Consider the following 23,400-nt stretch of genomic DNA (forward strand, 5'->3'; position numbering starts at 1 on the left):
ATTCAAGGATTAAGATTCTAGGTTTTGATTAGGAACTACTGTTCCGATTGCCCATGTCACCTGCTTGTGATTAGAAGTGAAACTGTCAGGCACTAAAAACGATGACCAGTTGACTTTCCTTACCTCATACAAACAGAAGACTTGAAAAGCCATTTTAATGGGGAAAGATTTAGGAAGAAATCAGGCAGATGTTTGAAGCAGTTTTGTGTGTGTGTAAAGTATTAGCAGATTTGTCTCTTCTTGGGGCTGTGAAAATGAAGATATTAGATTCAAACCCAATGTCTCCCATATTGTTCTTGCTGGAGTACCACAATACAAGAATCCATGGCGGGCACTAGCTATTGCCCACCAATAGTGCCTACCTTTTATTTCTTTCCAATAGAATCCTGATTTGTTCAAGAGGCTGGTGGGGATCCCTTTATCTCAGGGAGGGTGAGCATGACCCCAGCCCCAGAGAGTGAATCAGGGATTCACAGGGATTGGTGTAAGGGTGGTCGTGTGACCCGGTTCTGCCTATGGGGCCTAAGGAGAAATCTGCAGGGAGGGCTTCCTTTCCTTCCTCAGGAAAGAGCTTTCTGTTCATTCATCCTTTTGGTTTCTCCCCCTTCCTTTGACCTGGAACATGCATGTGAGGCCTAAAAATGAAGACAATAAGACAAAATGCCAGGAACAGAAAATCAGAAAGCACGTGTGTCTGGGATGAGTTTATCATTTTCCCTATCCTGAACTGCCAAACCTCAGACTTTTTCTTTTGGGAGATAAAGCCTTAGATGTTAAGCTAATGTTAGATTTTCATATACTTACAATTGAATGCACTCTTAATACATATAAAGAGAAGTGATATCAAACAATATGCCTGCCCTTCAGATTCTAATTTTATTCATAGAATCCAAGATAAAGGTAGTAAATGCTCATGAATGAGCGAAACTGCCCCATTTGTTAAATTTCTCTTCCAGGGACTGTATAGAGTTGCATACACTTGGTTATAGGGTTTACAGCGTTTCACAGTCAATAGTGCCATGGTGGGTTGAGTCGAAGCTTCTAACATAACTTGAGCTTTTAAAAACCTAGTTTAGGCTAATTGGAGTCCTAGGGGCCCCCATAATCTAGATGATGTCGCATCTGTGCTCTTACATACTACACTGCCTCACAAAAGTATAAATTTTGAATGTACCTCAGATTTTGTGATGTAATTATATAAAGACAATAGCTAAAGAGCCATTATCTTATAATGGCTAATATTCATGTATGCTCGCCATGTTCCGAAAACCGTGTGGGTGCCTCTAGTGCATTATCTCATTTAACTCTCAGAAAACCCCTGTGAAATAAATCATTTACTTCTTTCAAACGAGGAAGGTAAGACTTAGAGAAGTTGAATCACTTGCCCAAGCTCATTCAGCTATGAAACTGCAGTCTGGATTCCAGGGCCTGTATTCTTAATGACTATTCTTTTGAAAAAATTAAACTAATTGATGATGGTTATTATATTGATAATTTGACAATTATATTAAAAACTAATATATCAAGATCCAAATTTTAAAAACACCCTGAAATAATAGCTACTTGTTATATAGTGCTTATTATGTAAGAGGTTCTAGTCTAAGCAATTTTCCTGTCTTAACTCATTTAATACACTAACACTATGAGGTGGGTACTATCATTATTATTTTCGAGCTGAGGAAAAAGAAAGAGAGGTTAAGTAACTTGTTCAGGATCACACAGCTAACATGTTGTAGAATCTGAATTTAAACCCAGGCAGTCTGGCTTTAGCATCTATTCTCTTATCTATACACTACTCTGCCTCACAAAAGGATACATTTTGGACATAACTCAGGTTTGGTGATGTAGTTATATAAAGTTAATTATATCAAATTGAAGTCTAGCCGATTACTAAATATAATAAAGAAGTTTAAATGCTAGCACTCAAGCCTATTTTTTCATTTTAATAGTTAAATATCTTTCTAGAAGGACACAACTTCCTTCACACGTGAAAAAGTGATAACTCTTTCGTCACTCTGGAAAGTCACAATACAGAAACAGCACATTAATTTGTAACTTACAGAAAGTTTATATCTAAGCCTTAGGTTTTTTTAAACTTCCCTCTCCTCCTTCCTTTGATACAGCCTCGATGACTGGAGGAACACCAGGGCTCTTGTCTCGCATCAAATTGGAAAAAAACTACACGGACACATGTGGAGTGGTTTTAAGGAGCTGAGCGTTTAATAGGCAAGAAGGAACTGAGAAGCCAGAAAGAAGAAACTCCCTGCAAGCCTCTTGTATCGGTTGGAACCCAGAGAGCCCGCCAGCAAACAACATGAAGCGGTATGGAGCAACACACTGTTTTTTTTTTTTTCCATTCACATCAGTGGATTATTTACTTATTTTTACTTTTTAAAAATTATTACTATACATTAAATTCTAGGGTACATGTGCACAACGTGCAGGTTTGTTACATAGGGATACATGCGCCATGTTGGTTTGTTGCACCCAACACCTCATCATTTACATTAGGTATTTCTCCTAACGCTATCCGCCCCCAGTCCCCCACCCACCAGCAGGCCCCGGTGTGTGATGTTCCCCACCCTGTTGTCCACGTGTTCTCATTGTTCAACTCCCACTTATGAGTGAGAACATGCGGTGTTTGGTTTTCTGTCCTTGTGATATTTTGCTGAAAATGATGGTTTCCAGCTTCATCCATGTCCCTGTGAAGGACATGAATTCATCTTTTTTTATGGCTACATAGTATTCTGTGGTGTATATGTGACACATTTTCTTTATCCAGTTTATTATTGATGGACATTTGGGTTGGTTCCACGTCTTTGCTATTGTGAATAGTGTCACACAATAAACATATGTGTGCATGTCTTTATAGTAGCATGATTTATAATCCTTTGGATATATACCGAGTAATGGGATTGCTGGGTCAAATGGTATTTCTAGTTTTAGATCCTTGAGGAATTGCCACACTGTCTTCCACAATGGTTGAACTAATTTACATTCCCAACAGCAGTGTAAAAGTGTTCCTATTTCTCCACATCCTCTCCAGCATCTGTTGTTTCCTGACTTTTTATTGATCGCTATTCTAACTGGCTTGAGATGGTATCTCATTGTGGTTTTGATTTGCATTTTTCCCAACAGGCTGCTTTAATGAGCGCCTGGGTGCAGGCAGGCTGAGGCCTAAAATGGTGTCAGCACCACATGAGGACAGGGCAGGGGTTTTATAGTCTCCTGTAAACAGGAAGTGTCTCAGTCTGATGTAACAGCTACGAGGTACCCGGATGGCCTCTTTCTCAGTCTTCAGGGGGTATGTGTCTTCCGGCCAGCTCTCTTCCTGATTCTGCTGTCTTGCTGACACATGCTGCTAGCATAAGTGGCCTGGAGCCTTGGGACTGGGCCTGAGGAGGAAGGAGTTACTCATTCCCTTAAGCTTTCAGGCCCTGGGGAGAATCTTTCACTCCCCTGTACAGAGAGACAGAGGGAGGGGGGCTCCCCCAAGTGCCATGGATATCAGCCAGTTTTATGAGTAGGCTGGAGGAGGCGGTGTCTGATTTGCACAGGGCTCAGGGGATTGGTTTGACCAGGCATGTCCTTCATGTAGCCCATGAAAAAGCTGGCCCTCCCACCCTAGCCTTTTAATATGCAAGTACAGGTCGCCATGATGTTCTACACAGGGGATATGTGGGGGTGGCCATATAGCCAGGCACATGCTGGGGCAAGGGCAAGAGGACAAGGCTGGGAATCACCATGTTGGGTAGACCCAGTTTCTAATGGCCTGCATTTGCATATCAAAGGTTGCCTGACTGGCTCTAGGTGCCTGGGCTTTACAAGAAAGGTTTCTGAAGATGCGTTAAAAAATGAAAACTTCCGAAGGACCCCTTTTCCTCTGTATCTGCCCAAAATAATTTCTTAATAACTCCTACAACACCTTGACTCTCCCTGTGCCCCACCTGAGCACCCTTGCAGAATTCAAGCTTATTATGGGAGGTAGTGCCCCTCCCCACACTGCTGTTATAAATAAAGTTTCAGTGCTGCAAAAGAAATAGCACTCAAATATAAAATTATCTTTTTAATTCTCAGCAGGGCAAGGTACTTCTATAGAAGGGTGCACCCTTACAAATGGAGCAATGGTGAGTACACACTTGGACAAGGGAGGGGAAGGGGTTCTTATCCCTGACGCACGTGGCCCCTGCTGCTGTGTCCTTCTCCTATTGGCTAGGGTTAGACTGCACAGGCTAAACTAATTCCAATTGACTAATTTAAAAAGAGTGACAGGGTGAGTGGTTTGGCGGGAAAAATGGTTATGACAGAGCAGGTAATCTGTCAGGGTGGAGAAGGTAATCAGAATGAGTCAGGCTGGAGAAGGTAATCGGAATGAGTCAGGGTGGAGTAGGTAATTGGAATGAGTCAGGGTGGAGCAGGTAATCGGAAAAAGTTTACTTTATGAGGAAGTTTAAAAGGAGAAGGCAAAGAATTGAACATACTGACATATTGATTCTTTGAAAAGAAATTTAGAACTCATATCTAATAACCCCTCCTCTTGCATTTCCTTACAGCAATTTCTTTTCAAACTTTTTAACATGTCTTGGCTTAGTTGTTCTGCTGGATTTTCCAAAAGAAGAAGCTTCTCTGGATAAGGTGGAGGTTAGTTAAGGGAGATTTTAGTAAGTGCCATTTTTATGAGCCTCTGCAGCAACCCACAGAGGCATGGTGTGGCAAAGCACCTGACAAGAATAAGTACACCCATTACGGCTGTGAGGGAAGTAAGAATTGAGGCTATTTTTTTTCCATTTACCAAACCACTTTTCTAGCCATTCTATAAAGGGGTCATTTACCCCTGAGTTGCTGGCTAACTCACTGGGTAGAGCAGTCAGACCTTGCAATGCCTTTGTTATACTTCCATGTAAGTTTTTTAGTATGAAAGTGCAACATTGAGTTTTAATCATGATGCAAACTCCTCCTCTTTCTGCTAATATCATATCTAATGCTATCCTATTTTCCCAAGCTATCTGGCTAGTAGCCCCTAACTGCTCAGCTATTTCTTTAACAGCATCTCTAGTGTGGTTAATAAATCGCTGTTGGTTGTAATAGATGTAATTTATCCAATCTACATTTTTTTTTTTTTTTTTTTGAGACAGAGTCTCATGCTGTTGCCCAGGCTGGAGTGCAGTGGCATGATCTTGGCTTACTGCAAGCTCCACTTCCTGGGTTCACGCCATTCTCCTGCCTCAGCCTCCCGAGTAGCTGGGACTACAGGCACCCGCCACCACGCCTGGCTAATTTGGTTTTTGTATTTTTAGTAGAGACAGGGTTTCATCGTGTTAGGCAGGATGGTCTCAATCTCCTGACCTCATGATCCACCACCTGAGCCTCCTAAAGTGCAGGGATTACAGGCATGAGCCACCACGCCCAGCCCAATCTACATTTTTATTAATTGTCACCCACCAAAATATTGATTCAAATCCTGCAGCTATTTGATTTTGGGCTTTAAATTGATTTGGTATTCCCCATGGGACTCCGATTGTATTTAAATAGACGTGAGAGTCGAAAGACCCATAAAAGGCTTCTCTTGCTTTATGATGTCTTATTTTTCCTTCCTCTGGTTGATGAAATTCCAGAGTGAAAGGGATAGCCAATTGGACTAAAGCACAAGTACCACTCCAGTTATTTGGCAGAGTGTCCAGTAAAGGTCCGCCACACATCTGCTCGAGGATGAACAAGGGCTGACTGATTAAGTAACATTGAATTGAAAATTCTAAAGCTCACTGCATCTCTTCAGGTCTCCAAGGAACGTTAAGTTTCCTCCCTGTCATGAGAGACATGAAGTGAACTTAATGTTGGGAGACGGAAGCCTGATGGCTCTTGGGGGCTGACCCACAGGGTGCTGGACTTCAGGATACAGCAGAGAGAGTGCATGGCATGACTTGTTACTCCAGGCTGAAGAATCCTGGGAAAGAGCTACCATGCAGCCCATGCCCAGTTGACTGGAGGACCACCCTAGTGGAAAGGGGACAATCTGGGCCTCTGGCCTGCAGTGCACACAAGCATTAACAGTTGCTTTTGTTTAACGTGTGGACAGAATATTTGATCCATTCCAACCAGGCATTTGCATCTTGGTATCCTGTCTTAATTGCCAAAGTTTGTTTTAAGTCTTTAACTTCTACGATAGCTATCTTGGTCTTGTTGTTAGATAGTGGAGGAGCAGTTGTTCCATTGTGAGAGGTTTTGGAAGAAGGCTTAGAGGAAGATGCAGGTGGCGGGGGATCAAAGAAATGCATTTCAAAGAATCCATTTTGGGTCTGTCCCTGAAACCTTAACCCCCATACCATAAAACCGGCTTAAAGAAGTGAACCAGCTTAGAAAAGGGGAAGAAGTTTGAGGGTTCCAGACAATAACCTGTATAGGATTGCACTGGTTTAGCTGACAGTTGGTAGGGGAGGCTGTCCCTCTAGTAAAATGAATGTATGGTTTTAGGAAATTCAAAAACCAGTTGTGGCAGTCCATTCTTGCTCTTTAGTGGCCCACAGAACATTGGACCAACTATGGCATGAAAGCTCTACATCCGGGAGCAACACTCCTTGTTGACACTGGGGTCTTTATCGAAATCTCCTCAGATTAAATGCTCCCAATTCACTAATGCCCAGTCTGAGGAGAGTCAGGAGGGACAAAGGTACTTTTCTGAAGTAGAGAGCTGTCTTTGACTTGGCAAGTTCCCACAGGGTATAACAAGGCAAGCATTAAATGCAATAGTTGAGGCAAAATTGACTTGGTTATGTTAATAACTAGATGGTCAGCAATAGAGCAAGGAAAGAAGAAGGAGTAATAGAATAGATGAAAGAGGGTTAAATTTTTCTTAGCTTTAGGTTGGTAGGGTTTTCCCCTGGGACTATGGCCCATGGCTCTGGAGAGGGGACGGCACTTTCTTGACTTGGGTGTGATGAGTCCATCCCCTTTTCACTATACAAACAGCAGTCTCAGTGGTTAGCAGCACAAGGTAGGGTCCTTCTTAGGCTGGCTCGAGTTTTCTTTCTTTCCACCCTTTGATGAGAACATGATCCTCAGGCTGGTGCTGGTTTACTGGAAATTCTAGGGGTGGTACCTGTGCTAAAAGACTTTTAGTTTTGAGGGAAAGGAAAGTGGAAGATAGACCAAGTATATAATTTCTAAGAAATAGATCTTTTGTTTTAAATGTGGGGACATCAACAGTGGACTTTATAGTCCTTGGTGCCTTCTTACTGAGAAATTTCCTTTAGCACACATTTTTATTAGTTTTTAGACCAAAGAAAGTCAAATACCATTTTATATTTGACAATGCTTCCTGTATGATTTTTATACCAGATAAGCTAAACTTCATCTTTATATTAGTGTATTATTAAGGTTAAACTTAATTTTAATAAAGCCTTGTAGACATTTTAATCCAATTTTTAATGTCTGACCATAAAGTAAGATTTTTATAGACTCTTTTTAACCTTTTATAATTTTTGTTAAAGAGCAGGTTAGTGCTTTAAGAAAAACCTGTTGTGCTTTTATTTTAATGTCCAGTTCACAGAAAAACTGGATGATACCCCTTTAACTTTGGCCAATATGTTTACACACAGAATTTCCTTTACAATTAACATTTCAAAACTTGCTTAAACCTTTAAAACAAAATATTTTTTAACCTTTTAATAGGTAAAAATCCACATTCTTATACCTCCTTATAATCCATTTACCAAAGGTATATTTTACTTTCCTTATACACCTTGCACATAAGCTGTTTCTTCAATAGTTTTACATTCAGGAGGCCTAATTACTTTTAAACTACACAATACACCTTTCATAAATTCCCTTTTATAACATTTTTTTCCTCACAACTTTCACAGACAATTCTTAGACATGCCTCAACTTTCGGACTTGTTGCAAATATCCCTTTCTTTAAACAACCAGTTAATTTATTTTAGGACAATATTTTACCATATAACATTCATTTTTACACAAAGATGATAATCATTCTTTTCCAAAGTAAACTTCCTTCATGTCTGTGGACTAGATTGTCTAAGGCCACAAGATCAGAAGTTAGCATGATACATGTTACACTGTTAACTTTTAGCAAACTTTACTTTTGTTGAAAACCTTGTAAGTTTGGGATTTCAATTATCCTTTGCTATTAATAAGACCTTGTTTAGTCCAAATCAACTTAGAATTCATATAGATGGTTCCTTCCTGGTTCTGTAAGTACTTTAAGGTTTAGCTGAGTGCAAACAGATTGCATGTTTGAGCAGACCAATTATTAAGCAGTTTCCCTAACTCTGCTTCTGCAAGAGTTTCTCTATCAATTACTGAATACCAATTGTGTCTTTTACCCTCAATCACCTGGGAGGAACCACGTATTGTCCTGTCCTGAAGGGAGTTCCTCCTAGGTCTGGTCGGACCATTATATGGTAATTAATTGAGATTTAGATCCCCTGTTAGAAAACCTGCTGGGTTAAGGGAATTATCAGTGGTTAATGTTAAATCATCTTTTTCTAACAGAATAGCCCCATACTTTAAGATTTTTGAGTTAGTAAGCTACCTTTTTCCCTTTTTCTTTTTTTTGACTTAGAATAGTTCTGAACTGGTGAGGTGTGCTCACAATGAGGTTTCCTCTAAAAGTTATTTTTCTACTTCTGGTAGCAAAGCTGTTGCCGTTACAGATTGAATGCTTTTGGGCCATCCGCGGGTTACTGGGTTAAGGATTTTTATTTATTTATTATTATTATTATTATTATTATTATTATTATTATTATTATTATATTATTATTATTATTTTTGAGACGAAGTCTAGCTCTGTTGTCCAGGCTGGAGTGCAGTGGTGCAATCTTGGCTCACTGTAAGCTCTGCCTCCTGGGTTCACGCCACTCTCCTGCCTCAACCTCCCGAGTAGCTCGGACTACAGGCGCCCGCCACCATGCCTGGCTAATTTTTTTGTAGTTTTAGTAGAGATGGGGTTTCACCATGTTAGCCAGGATGGTCTCAATCTCCTGACCTCCTGATCCGCCCACCTCAGGCTTCCAAAGTGCTGGGATTACAGGCATGAGCCACCACGCCTGGCCTAGGATTTTTGATAGGAAGGCTATGGGTTGTCAGTGGCCTAAGTGCTTTCAGGCTACGCCCTTGTTTACACTGACAACAAGGTGGTATTGGAGTGCTGGAGTGTCACGGAGAAGACCTTCAATTATCAGTTATAGGTTTTAAATTTACCCTGACTTTTAAAGGAATAGGGTACACTGTTTTCTCTTTACTACTTCTGTCTCTTTCTCTCTTTTTCTCTTTGAGTTTCTGTCTCTCTCTTTGACTCCCTTTGTCTCTCTCTTCCTCTCTCTCTGCCTTTCTTTCCCCTCTCTCTCTTTCCCCCCATCTCTCTTTCCTCTCTATTAGTCGCTCTTTCCCCTCTGTCTCTATTGCCGTCCCCCCTTTACCTCTCTGCTGTTCTTTCCCTGCCTCTGCCAGCCGCTTATGCTGTTGTTCTCCGCTCTCCTTCCCCTTCCCCTAGAGGAGGGACTGGCGGAAGAGGAGCTACTCTTTCTTCCCCCAAGAAGAAAGGAAAGGGGAATTCTGAATATTTTTCTTACTACTGGAGGTTTGTGTGAGGTTCAATCCCCTACACTGGGATTTCTCACCTCTTTCTGAGGTTCAACCCCCTCTCATGGGGATTTCTCACCTCTTTTTGAGGTTCAACCCCCCATGTGGATTTCTCACCTCTTTTTGAGGTTCAACCCCCCTCATGGGGATTTCTTACCTCTTTTTGAGGTTCAACCCCTCATCATGGGGATTTCTCACCTCTTATTAACCTCCAAGACATCCCAGCTAAAGAATACTTCACTGCCCCCTGTGGCTTTCTTTCCCTAGTCCCAACTAAGGAATGCTCTACTGCCCCTGTGGTTTCTATCTCCTTGGTATATCCTAACCAAGGAATGATTTACCACCTCATGGCTTTTTCCTTAGTCCTGACCACCAAGGGAATATTTTACCTGCTCCTGTGGCTTCTCCTTCCTTGATCTGTGCACAGAGTTGTTGTCACAGTATGCGAGGATCCTTTAAGCTATGTTGCTGGCCAGTTATTTATTTATTTTTCTGCATTGCTGAGAGCTCAGATTACTCCTAGCACTGGGTGGGTCTTGATTTCTCACCCCTGAGGCTGCCACAAGGGGGCAGGGCATGCCTCCTCATGAGTGAGAACCAGAGACTGCCCCCAGAGGGGAATGTAATCCCGGACGAGCCCCCAGATTGTTATAAATAAAGTTTCGGTGCTGCAAAAGAAATAGCAGTTGAATATGACATTTTCTTTTCAATTCTCACCAAGGCAAGTTACTTCTATAGAAGGGTGGGCCCTTACAGATGGAGCAATGGTGCGTGCACACTTGGACAAGGGAGGGGAAGGGGTTCTTATCCCTGACGCACATGGCCCCTGCTGCTGTGTCATTCCCCTATTTGCTAAGGTTAGACCACACAGGCTAAACTAATTCCAACTGACTAATTTAAAGAGAGTGAAGGGGTGAGTGGTTTGGAGGGAAAAATGGTTATGACAGAGCAGGTAATTGGAATGAATCAGGGTAGAGAAGGTAATCGGAATGAATCAGGGTGGAGCAGGTAACCAAAAAAGTTTGCTTTACAAGGAAGTTAAGTTTAAAAGTAGAAGGCAAAGAATCGAACATACTGACATATTGATTCCTTGAAAAGAAATTTAGAACTCATATCTAACACTGCCCTAAAGGGCAATCCCTCACTCTGTACCTCAGCTCATCCCATTACGTTACGCAAGTGTTGGGAGCCTTAGGGATTTTTCACCTCCTTTCTGTACACCTTAAGAAACCCTTACATGGATGGGCCTGGTGGCACATGCCTATAGTCCCAGCTGCTTGGGAGGCTGAGGCAGGAGGATCATTTGAGCCCATAAATTTGAGGCTAGCCTGGGCAACATAGTGAGACCCCTGTCCCTGAAAAATAAACAAACAAAACCAGTCCCTGATTTGGACCAGGATCTGAGGTTGGAAACAGAGGGTGCTTTGGATAGTGATTTGAAATTCCTAAAAGAGTGGTTCTCAGCCTTGTCTGTGCATTGGAATCACCTGAGGAGTTTCAAAAACATTCTCATATTTGGGTCTCATCACTAGTGTTTCTATTTAGTTGATCTGAGGCATGCTCTGGGCACTGTGAGTTATAGAGCTGTCAAAAGATTCAATGCACAGACAAACTTGAGAACCACTGTTTCTAGAGCAGGGTTTCTGAACCTCAGCACTATGGGCATTCAGCACCATGTAGTTCCTTGTTGTGGGAGATTGTCTTGTGCATTGTAGAATGTTTATCAGCATCTCTAGACTTTACTGACTAGATGCCAGGAGCACCCTCCCCAGTTGTGACAACAAAAAATGTCTCTAGACTTTGCCAGATGTCTTGGGGTAAGAGGGACAAAATTGCCTCTGTTGAGCACTGTTGGTCCTGAGCCATTGCTAGTAGTCTGGGCTGTGAAAGACATCTTTCAGAAAGAAAGAGAGAAGGTGGCTGTTATTGCACCCTTCTCTAAGAAAAAAAAAATATGTATAAAGATGCCAAGGGGATCTGGCAGAAAATTCTCCTGTCACTGGAAGAAACCTAATCAGGGTGCTTTCTGTTCTTTAAGGTTTTCTATTTCTAAGCAAAGAGATGGCATATTTCTTGGGGAGCATGGTAGAGGAAGGCATCCTAGAAAACAGGGAATTAAGAAAATGATACAGGAAACTTTCTAGCTGATCTGAGGCATAACAAAAGGAAATGAAATACTTTTATAATTAGTATGAACAGTCTGGCTTGGATGAAATCTTGCCTCCAACTAAGGAGTTGCAGCCAGCAGTGGGGTGACAAAGTAAAAGGGCTTGGGTGCTAAGTTGATGTCAACCAGAAATGTTGCATTAGCCCTAGGAAGGCTTTGCCACCAAATTGAGAGTAGAGTGAGCTGAAATGGGTGAGAGTTGATATATGTGTATAAGAATAGTGTTAGAATGAAGTCATAAGGGGAAGGCTGGGGTTTGTGAATGAAATATTTTAGTGGTTGTCTTAGTTACTGGTTGAGAGAAGAGTCCAGGAAGCACCCTAGGAGAGTGGGGAAGTGAGAGGGAAGGGAAGGATGTGAATAATGGGTGCATTATCAAGAAGTTGCCATGTGGGCACTTGGAGTAGAATCCCTCTGGGAGCTGCAGAAAGTCAGGGCAGAACACAAACCTCAGAGGTACGAGGTGACAGAGCTGCTATATTAATCCATTAATTCCTATTTGTCATGGGTTAAAGGCTACATCCAAGGCCATTAATTCCTCAGCACTTTGGTTGAGTTCTGGCTTTGGCTTCAGGCAGAGTTGCCAGTGCTGGCAATTGCCAACTGGCACTGAATGGTGATTGCTGATGGGAGGTAGGTAAACCACTGGCAGCCTCTGCTACAGTGGTCAATTTTAAAACTTATTTTAAAGTACTGACTTCTTTGTTAGTTAATGTTTAATTTTTAATAGACTTTTTTATATGAAAGAATATTGGGACCAAGCATGGTGGCTCATATCTGTAATCCCAGCACTTTGTGAAGCTGAGGTGGGAGGATAGGTTGAGCCTAGGAGTTCAAGACCAGCCAGGGAAACATGGCAAGATCTTATCTCTACAAAATATAAAAAATCAGCTTGGTGTAGTGGTGTGCACCTATAGTCTCAGTTACTTGGGAGGCTGAAGGTGGGAGGATCACTTGAGCCTGGGAGGTTGAGGCTGCAGTGAGCTGCAATTGTGCCACTGCACTCCAGCCTAGGTGACACAGTGAGACCCTGCCTCAAAAAAAAAAAAGGTGTCCACCTCTGTCAGCCTTAAAGATATCTTCACCTTAGTTTTTGAGACCATGAAATACCATTGCCAGAAACCTAGCAGTCCTCCCAGCCCTGTCCTTAACTCTTCTTTGACTCACCCATTACATCCAATCCACCAAGTCATTTCAGGTCTACTCTCAAACATTCTGGAATTTATCCACTTCTGTCTCTGCTGCTACCTCATTAGTTCAGGACAAGGTTTATTTTTGCTTGGACTATGGCAATAGCTTCCTCTTGGGCACACCACATTCACTCCTCTTTCAGGCACTTGAACCCATGAGGCTTTTTCTTAAAATGCTTCTCCCCCTCCCACCTCTCCCCATCCCAATGACTTGCTCCTTCCTATTAGGTCTGGTTAAAGTCACATCTTCACTGAAGACCTTCCTTCCTCTGAAGAAAGATCTCTCCCAGGTCATACCACTTGTTATTCCATATCAATCTGTTTGATTTCTTCTCAGCACGTTCCACAGTTTGTAATAATTTTGTTTACTGTGTTGTCTCCTTCTCTTTATTTTATTATTATCTTTTTTTGAGGCAGAGTCTTACTCTGTCACCTAGGCTGGAGTCCAGTGGTGTGATCTTGGCTCACTGCAACTTCTGCCACTAGGGTTCAAGCATTTCTCATGCCTCAGCCCCCAAGTAGCTGGGATTACAGACATGTGCCACCATGCCCAGCTAATTTTTGTATTTTTAGTAGAAATGGGGTTTCGCCATGTTGGGCAGGTTGGTCTTGAATTCTTGGCCTCAGGCAGTTTGCCTGCCTTGGCCTCTCAAATTGCTGAGTTATAGGTGTGAGCTACTGCATTCGAACTCCTTTTATTTATTTATTTATTTATTTATTTATTTATTTTGCTTTCTCTCCAGGGGGAAGTCATGTCATCTCCCTCTCTATAATGTAACCTTGGTAAGGGCAGGACCATGCCTATCTCCTTGACCACTTATCCCTAGTAGGATTGCCAAATTTAGCAAATAAAAATACAGGATACCCACTTAAATTAGAATTTCAGGTAATCCGTTAATAATTTTTTAGCATAAGAATGTCCAAGTATTGTGCAGGACATACTTACACTAAAAACTATTTGTGGTTTGTCTGAAATTTAAATTTAACTGGGCCGCTTATATTTCATCTGGCAATCCTAATCCTTAGGCCCTGACACATAGCTGACTCTCACTACATCTTACTGAATGAAAATTTGGTAGCAGCATATCAAAATTGCTACTATGGCAACAAAGCTGGGGAAATGTGCTAAAAGTACAGAACTGAAGTTGTGAAAAACATCATTTTCCATCATATTTCTGTTCATACTTGCCTGTCTTTTCACACCAGGAGACTCAAATCAACCCACATCCAAAGTCTTAGGCAGCACAGTACTCTGGGAGGGATGCTGACCATAGGAAGGGAACTGGTAGGTACAGCTTTTCACACAGTGGAAATTTTTGTCATGGCCTTGTACTCGGACCTTGATTTTCTTTGGCCCTTATCTCTCCAGACTGTGAGCTCCTTAAGTAAGCCTACTTCTTTTTATTCAACCCTCCATCCCCAGCATCTTCGTCTGTAGCTGGTAGTAAGGACTCAACGTGTGGTTACCGAATGGACTGATAAATGAGTGAAGAGTAGGATAACTAACTCTCCTGGTTTGACCAGGACTGAGGGGTTTCCTGGGATGCAGGTCTTTCAGTGAAAAAATTGATGTAGTCCTATACAAACTGGGACAGTTGATCACCCTAAGAAAATGAGTGGTTCTCACTTCTTGGTGGCTGGTGTTCTTCTCCAGTATCATCATATTGGCTGCTACGTGACTACCAAGATTAGACAACCTATTAGCCTGGTTCCTTATCCATTGAAGGCTGGATGTCTGAAGCGCTCATGATCCCCTAAATTTCCCCATGTCTGGATTGGCTCCTAAGAGCTTTGCCTTACCTCCAGTCTCAGCTCATGGTCTTAATGCTTGGCCTTATGGCCTGGTCTTGTGATATCTAGCACATGCCTGGACTTGTGCTCCTAGAATGAAGGCCTTCAGGCCAACCACATGGGAAAGGACCCTGGGGCTTGGTTCAATCTTAGCAAGACTTACCTGACCTGCTAGGTTTGTTTCATCAAGACCTGATTATGACAATCACTACTTCCACAGAACACCAGCAAGTTTATTGAGTAATTAAGGTGACAGCCATAGAACTTTGCAAATGCATTTCCGCAAAAGTTCTGAGTTACTTGACTATGAAAAGTCAGTTTTCATTTTAACCAACCCCCGCCCCCAATACTACCAGAAAGCATAAGATTCTGAAGAAACCTTCACAAATCTACTCTTAATTATGGTAGCAATGTTCCAGTCTCAATTAGGTTCTGTTGGATTCCTGGAATTGGGAGTGAAGTGGCTCTTGAGTGGCTCCCAGCACTTGTAGTAGTTCTCATCCAAACACCTGGAGGCCTTGAGTCCCCACTTGGTGACCGCTAGACTTAGAGATGATTCAAACATAAATGCCTAGAGGAAGTGAGGATGGAAATGAGAAAAAAGAGGTGAGATAGATAATAAACACGTTTGATTAGATGTCAACAGAAGGTATGGGTAGGTAAAATCTTCCAATAACAAATCAAAGATTTGTGTGCTAGCATGGTGAGGAGAGCAGACTCAAGCCCTGAGTTGTGGCTCTGGCCCTACCATTTGTAAGCTGATGAGACCTGGTACAAGACCCTTAACTTCTCAGGGCCTCAATTTTCATTCTGTAAAATAAAATTCAGCCCTTAAGCTTCACATTGAATTCATGGTATTAGGGAACTAAGTCTGCTAGATCCAAGGGCAGACGTGGGAGAATCCTGGCAATATCCATCTTCTCAGGGACTTCATTTCCTGTGGCTACGTCCTTGTGAGGAAAGGCATACTTCCCATTTTACAGAGGAGGAATTAAGGCTGAGAGCTGGGAAACGACTTGCTTAAGGCGACAAGTCATGGCAGAGCTGGGATTTGAGCCTGTCTTTTCAAGACACTGACCAAAAGATGGGCTGGGAAAAAGAAAAAAGAGGGAGTCCAGGGGAGAGGGAGGTGAAGAAAATGGCAGGAATGGCTATAGCACTTTTAAAAGTCATATCTCAGAAGTGTCTGAAAGGTGGATGTTTCACTGTCAGGAGGTTTTTGTACACAACAGAAAGAATATGCAAATACTCTGTGCATCTTAGACATTATAGCTTCATCAATTGCTGATTTTTCTTACCCAACATGGCTTTAAAAACAAAACAAAACAAAACCCCAAAACCAAACCCTACAATTCTTATATGCTCACATTTGGAAATTTGTAAAATATAGGCAGGCAAAAAGAAAATAATAGAATTATCTTGTGCCACAACCCAAAGCACCCACATTAATGTTTGGGCTCTAATATACATTAACTTCTTTTTGCCTAAAGCAATGGATATGAGTATCCCTGCCTGAATTCCTATGACAGACTTGATGGAAAGACTGGATGAGATCATATGGAAGTGCTATGCAAGTTATACAGCACTATTCAAGATGCAGAAAAGGCTTTCAATAAAATTCAGTATATCTTCATGTTAAAAACTCTCAATAAACTGGGCATTGAAGGAACACATCTCAGAATAATAAGAGCCACCCATGACAAACCCACAGCCAGCATCATACTGAATGGGGAAAAGCTGGATGCATTCCCTTTGCAAACCAGCATAAGACAAGGATGCTCTCTCTCACCACTCCTATTCAACATAGTCTTAGAAGTCCTGGCAAAGAGCAATCAGGCAAGAGAAAGAAATAAAGTGCATCCAGATAAGAAGAGACGAAGTCAACCCATCCCTGTTTGCAGATGACCTGATTCTATATTTAGAAAACACCATAGTCTTGGCCCAAAAGCGACTTCAACAGATAAACAACTTTCAGCAAAGTTTCATGATACAAAATCAATATACAAAAATCACTAGCATTCCTGTACACCAACAACAGTCAAACTGAAAGCTAAATCAGGAATGCAATTCCATTCACAACTGCAACAAAAAGAATAAAATACCTAGGAATACCCCTAACCAGAGAGGTGAAAGCTCTCTACAATGAGAATTATAAAACACTGCTCAAAGAAATCAGAGATGACACAAACAAATGGAAAAACTTTCCATGCTCATGGATAGGAAAAATCAATATCTTTAAGATGACCATACTATCCAAAGCAGTGTAAAGATTCAATGCTGTTCATATCAAAATACCAGAGACATTCTTCACAGAACTAGGAAAGACTATTTTAAAATTCATATGGAACGAAGAAAGAGCCCAAATACCCAAGGCAATCCTAAGCAAAAAGAACAAAGCAGGAGGCATCATGCTACCCAATGTCAAAGTATACTACAGGGCTACAGTAATCAAAACAGCATGGTAATGATACAGAAACAGGCACAGAGACCAACGAAACAGAATAGAGAGCCCAGAAACAAGGCCACACACCTATAACCATCTGATTTTCAATGAAGCTGACAAAAACAAACAATGGGGAAAGGACTCCATATTCAAGAAATAGTGCTGGGACAACTGGCTAGGCATATGCAGAAGATTTAAACTGAACCCCTTCCATACACCATATACAAAAATCAACTCATCATGGATTAAAGACTTAAATGTAAAACCCCAAAACTATAAAAACTATGGAAGAGGACCTAGGCAAAACCATTCAGGACATAGCCATGGGCAAAGATTTCATGACAAAAACATCAAAAGCAATTGGCAACAAAAGCAAAAATTGACAAATGGGATCTAATTAAACTTAAGAGCTTTTGCACAGCAAAAGAAACTACCAACAGAGTAAATAGACACCTACAGAATGGGAGAAAATGTTTGCAAATGATGCATCTGAAAAATGTCTAGTATCCAACATCTATAAGGAACTTGAACAAATTTACAAGAAAAAATAAACAACTCCATTAAAAAGTGGGCAAAGGACATGAACAGATGCTTTTCAAAGGAAGACATACATGCAGCCAACAAGCAAATGAAAAAAAGCTCAATATCACTTATCATTAGAGAAATGCAAATCAAAACCACATGAAATACCATCTCACACCAGTCTGAATGGATATTACTAAAAAGCCAAAAAATAACAGATGCTGCTAAGGTTGCAGAGAAAAGGGAACACTTACACACTGTTGGTGAGAGTGTAAATTAGTTCAACTATTGTGGAAGGCAGTGTGGTGATTCCTCAAAGAGCTAAAAAAAGAACTGCCATTCTACCCAGCAATCCCATTTCTGGGTATTTACCCAAAGGAATGTAAATCATTCTACCATAAAGACACATACATGCAAATATTCATTGCAGTACTATTCTCAATAGCAAAGACATAAAATCAACTTAATACCCATCAAGGACAGCCTGAATAAAGAAAATGTGGCATATATATATATATAGACATACATATAGACATTTGTCAGATGCGTCATTTGCAAATATTTTCTCCCATTCTGCAGGTTGTCTATTTACTCTGTTGGTAGTTTCTTTTGCTGTGCAAAAGCTCTTAAGTTTAACTAGATCCCGTTTGTCAATTTTTGCTTTTGTTGCCAATTGCTTTTGATGTTTTTGTCATGAAATCTTTGTCCATGCCTATGTCCTGAAAGGTATTGCCTAGGTCGTCTTTCAGAGTTTTTATGGTTTTGGGTTTTACATATATATATATACACACTGACACACACACACACACACACACACACACATTATATGTGTATATATACACATACATATATATATGTATGTATATATATAATGGAATACTATGCAGCCATAAAAAAGAACAAGATCATGTGTTTCTCAGGAACACGATGGAGCTGGAGGCCATTATCCTTAGCAAACTTAGAGGAACAGAAAACCAAATATTGTATGTTCTCACTTCTAAATGGGAGCTAAATGATGAGAACTCATGGACACAAAGAGGGGAACAACAGACACTGGTGCCTACTTGAGAGTACAGGGTGGGAGGAGGGAGAAAATCAGAAAAAATAACTATTGGGTACTATTTAGTACCCGAGTAATGGATACAATAAACCCCTGTGACATTAGTTTACCTATACAACAAATCTGCACATGTACCCCTGAATCTCAAATAAAAGTTAAAAATAAAAAAAAAATATGTAAAAGAAAAAAATGAATAAGACCTAGCATTTGATAGCATAACAGGGTGATTATAGTCAATAAAAATTTAATTGCACCTTTTAAAATAACTGAAAGAGTATAGTTGGATTGTTTGTAACACAAAGGATAAATGCTTGAGGTAATGGATACCCCATTTATCCAATGATGTGATTATTACATATCATATGCCTGTATCATAATATCTCATGTACTCCATAAATATACATACTTATTATGTATCCATAAAAATAATAATAAGTAATAAAAATTTTAAAAAGCACTATTCAGACATAAAGATCATTATGGCTATTCCTATTGTCTCTTTGCTGGCTGCTTCTTAACAGCCTCTCCATTTGGCTGGATTAACAAAAGCCCCATCCAGCTGACTTTGAAGATGGTATTGTATCAAGTTAATCACTCCAAACAAGAATAAGGATAAGGCATATAGATAGACCTGGGTCTGAATTATACAATGGGAAATGGTGAGGACGACCAAAAGTTAGGTCTCGGTAAGATGTTGGACCCTCCGTCCTCAGGTATTCTGGCTCCTTGATACCCAGGGTCTCCCATCCTAATAGGAGAGCTCTTTCTCACTAGTAATTCAAAGCATTGCTCCTCATAGAAACAGCCCTGTTCTATGCCTCACTGTTGTAAAACACAGCTCCCTCATAACATTGACCACCCAAAGCCAAATTGGGGCACCAAAGGTTATTGAGTGGCAACTCTGGAAGAGCTTCCAGGAATGCACCTCCAGGAGACTTTAGAGGTAATAGCTTAACTGAGACTGCCAAACTGCATCTCATTGAGATGTAGGGGTTCTACAGAAACTCCATAGAGGCCCTTGAAAGGGGAAATAGGGCCAAAGCAAGCAAATGGGACTCTGTACACCCTCCTTTTGCAGAGGAGCTCCACCAACTCTGGCTCCAGGGTTGGGACTGAAAGCAAACTGCACTGGACAGATGGACAGATAATGCTCACTGCTTAGGGTAGTTTGCAAGCATGAAGCAGGCAAGTCTGTGCTATGGATTTTAAACCAGGTAGCATTTCAAGGCATTTATTTTAAAAAGTAAAGCAAATTTGCATGTGATTTAGCATAAAATTACTCCCCGTGGACCATAAACTCTACCTCGAAGAATGCAAAAATAAAATCAAGCACCGCAGCCAACTGCAATTGTGTTCAGCCTCAATGTTTACAGACTGACACAGGAGGAATACAAAACAGGTTTTAAATCCCATCAGTTGCATCCATGCCAAAGCAGAGCAAAGAAAAATGAAAAAAACAGCTGAGAATTGCTTCTTACAAGCCCTGACTATAGTGAGGCAAGGGCTTTTTGACCCTCCTTGGCTTGAAACATGTGCTGAAGGTGACATCCTGCCTCCGCTACTATTGTGGCCCTGGAGGATTACTTCAAAAAGCAGAAGACTCTGAGACATAGCATATTCCTAGGGCTGCATATGGACAGGAAGAGGCTTCACATAGTATGAATAATATTGCCTTACATTTGAATAGTGTTGGACAGTCTGTTAGGTTAACTTATAGCCATCTGCTGGGTTGGATACTATATCCATTTTATAGATGGGGAAAATGAAACACAGAGAAGCTAAGTGAGTTGTTCACGATCACACAGGAACCAAGAGATGGGATCTGAACTCAGAACCCATGTCTGACTCCAAGTCCGAAGATCTTTCTACACCACCACAACAGAAGTCTAGCATATACACAAGGATGTGTGTATATATACATGGAAATGGACTTACGCAGTCATGTAACTCTCCCCCTTTTGACTCTTCCTCTGTGACTCTGGAGAAATGAAAAATGGCCACCTCTCTCAGCAAGGGTGGGGAGTTCAGAGGCCGCCGGAATCTGGCAGTTAACATACTTACCATGGTGCCATCGGCAATCCTCTCAGGTGCCAGCTTGGCCTTGCTGGCCTTCTCAAAGCAGTCAGCATCAGGTCCGTGGGGGGTCATTGTGCTGTGCAGACTGCCTCCACCTGGCAGGAACCCACCTTGCTTTGCCTCATAGTGACCTCGGATGAGTCCCATGAACTCACTCATGCAGTTCCCTGGGAAGGTTGAAGCAGGATTATTTTTATTATCCAAGGCAGGACCAGTAAAACACAAAGATCCCTTAAGCATTATTTCTGCAGAATTCCAAGAACATAGGAGAAACTAATAAATTGTATAGGATTAATAAAGAATGTGGATTGACAGAAGAACAATCACAAAACATTCATATTGGCATTCTTGGCAGGCATGGCTCTACTCCATGGCCATGTGGATTATCAGAGGTCTTGAGTTCCACTATCTGACAGGAATCAGGCTAGATCTAAAGAAAATCAGGGCCCAGAGAAGACAATAATAATTAAAATGCTAGTCATAATGAAGAGTGAATGTACTCTATCATGTAAGCTTATAAGCCCTCTATCAAAGTTATCTTATCTCCCAGATCATAACCCTTTCCCAAGCAGCTCCACTGTAGGATACAGTAACACCATATTTCTAATTCCCAATCTAGAAGGCTTAGATTGGGTGTGTGTGTGTGTTTTGATGGATGATGATGTAATGAAAAGAACTCCAGACTTAAATTCCATTATCAGATGATAATCTGTGTGAAAGAATCTTGGTATGTGTATAAAACAGACCATAAATGCTATTTATTATAACAAATATTATCTTCTATAGATGAATCTGTTATCCTCTTGTTTTTCTGTTCTTCAAAATGTCTTCTGGATTTGTTTTTATTTTTTCTATTTCCATTGATACCCTATTCATGGAGTCCTAAATCTTAAAATTGGAAGGGATCCTTACTTCTACTCAATGTAAAGGAAATTTCTCTATCTTTCCTGACTGATTACCTCCTGGGCTCTGCCTGGATGTGAATGGAAGCTTTCCACTCTACAAAGCATATTATATTATGGAAGAGCTCTGTGTGTAAGAAAGCTCTTATATTAAATGGAAATTTGCTTTTCTATGAGTTAAATTCATTGGTCCTAGTTGTGCTTTCTAGAGTTACACAAAATTTAACAAAAATCACCATGCTTCCACTCTTCCAATCTTATGCTGCTATTGAAATAAAGTTCTTTATTAGAGTAGCAATACAATAGAGCAGGAATTAAAGAAATATAACACCTGAGCAAATTTAAGTGTCTTTGCATCTCAAACCACACATCTACTCACCCATTCATTCATCTGTCCTTTTCCCACTTCACCCATCTGCCCATCCAGCCAGCCAGCATATATAATTAGATAGTGTGCTGGGTACCGTGAGACAGAGATGAATAAGAAATAGCTTTTAAAGCTACTTAAAAAAGAAATAATTAACAACAACAACAACACAGCCTTTAAAGCTACTCATAGTCTGTCCTGTGAGAGTACTGAGAGTGCAAACCAAGGACGGAGTAGAGAGATGTGGCAGTGGCAACCCTTACAAAATTACACTGGACAGGATGCATGCCTGCCCTCTTGCTTACATGTGCAGTATAACCAAGTGCCAAATGCTTTTATAATTTACTAAGCAACCACACCCACTCTGCTCAGAAACAGAAAGCTACTGCAGGCCCCTACAAAGTGAGTGAGAGTTTGTGAGCTCCTGCTGAAGAGGGAGACCCAGACCATAGCTCTACTTGTTTCTCTATGAAGTGGAAATACAGAAAAAGCAGCAAATGTAAGCATAAAGTGTCTATGTTTTAAAAACAGTTCAGCTCATGACTTAAATTTGGTGTCATGCTCCTTGCTCTAGTATGTGTCCTCAGGGTCACCTTCATGGCTTAATTTTAAGAAGAGAGCAAAATAGAATTCAGCTTTGATCTGAATATGAATTTAGATAGCAATGAGCTTGGTGATGACATTTCTATATCATTTTCTATGTTTCAAAGGACAGTGGGAGGATAGACCTTGCCTTTCTGATTAAAGCTGAATCTAGTTGACTAAGGCACATGAAGATGACCGGAGGCAGTATTTCTATAGAAATAATTCTCCATTTTCTCTTATGATAAAGTCACATCAAAGTAGCAAAGATTTTGAGTATTGCCAATGCAATATTTTTAACATCTCTGGAAAACTCTTCTCTAACCTGGGGTTCTGTGGTTTTTTCCAACTAACTCAGAGCACCCATACCTTTATAAGATCTACCCTGGGGCCAAATTTACTTTGAGAGTCATTAAAAAACTACAGGAGGCATCTCTCAATGTTATTTGTGTCAGGAAGTCTGAACTACAAATAAAAATTAAGGAGTGGGTTGAGACCCTATAGCACAGTAGCAAACCTGTCTAAATCAGATGACTCTATTATTCCTCCACCTAGGGCCGGGGACATGCCCTAGGCCAGTATTTCTCAACAAGCAGTCTGTAAACCTCCTTCATCAGAATCCCGACTTGCCAGTGAAAAAATGCAGATTCTGGCCAGCCACGGTGGCTCACACGTGTAATCCCAGCACTTTGGGAAGTCAAGG

At 41.0% G+C, this 23,400-nt stretch overlaps 1 protein-coding gene and 1 long non-coding RNA gene across 8 annotated transcripts in view; one reads left to right on the forward strand and one right to left on the reverse strand.

Annotated features, from left to right (window-relative positions):
- Positions 1–2,125: 2,125 nt before the first annotated feature.
- Positions 2,126–23,400, forward strand: part of LOC111543978 — a 61,726-nt gene continuing 40,451 nt past the window's right edge. For 2 of the 3 annotated variants that reach the window (XR_002731994.2, XR_002731996.2), the window contains exons 1-2: positions 2,126–2,322; positions 4,078–4,127. This is a non-coding gene — a long non-coding RNA (uncharacterized LOC111543978). The remainder of the gene's footprint in view (positions 2,323–4,077; positions 4,128–23,400) is intronic. The other variant, XR_002731995.2, reaches the window with a different exon arrangement.
- Positions 14,955–23,400, reverse strand: part of HGD (homogentisate 1,2-dioxygenase) — a 55,946-nt gene continuing 47,500 nt past the window's right edge. For all 5 annotated transcript variants that reach the window (XM_023214344.3, XM_023214353.3, XM_023214338.3 and 2 more), the window contains 2 exons: positions 20,832–21,013; positions 14,955–15,316 (listed from right to left, as the gene is read on the reverse strand). In XM_023214344.3, the coding sequence (XP_023070112.1) occupies positions 15,167–15,316; positions 20,832–21,013 (332 nt within the window). In that variant the 3' untranslated portion in view covers positions 14,955–15,166. The remainder of the gene's footprint in view (positions 15,317–20,831; positions 21,014–23,400) is intronic.

Source organism: Piliocolobus tephrosceles, chromosome 2, assembly GCF_002776525.5.
Source record: "Piliocolobus tephrosceles isolate RC106 chromosome 2, ASM277652v3, whole genome shotgun sequence".
NCBI classification, from domain to species: Eukaryota; Metazoa; Chordata; class Mammalia; order Primates; family Cercopithecidae; genus Piliocolobus; species Piliocolobus tephrosceles.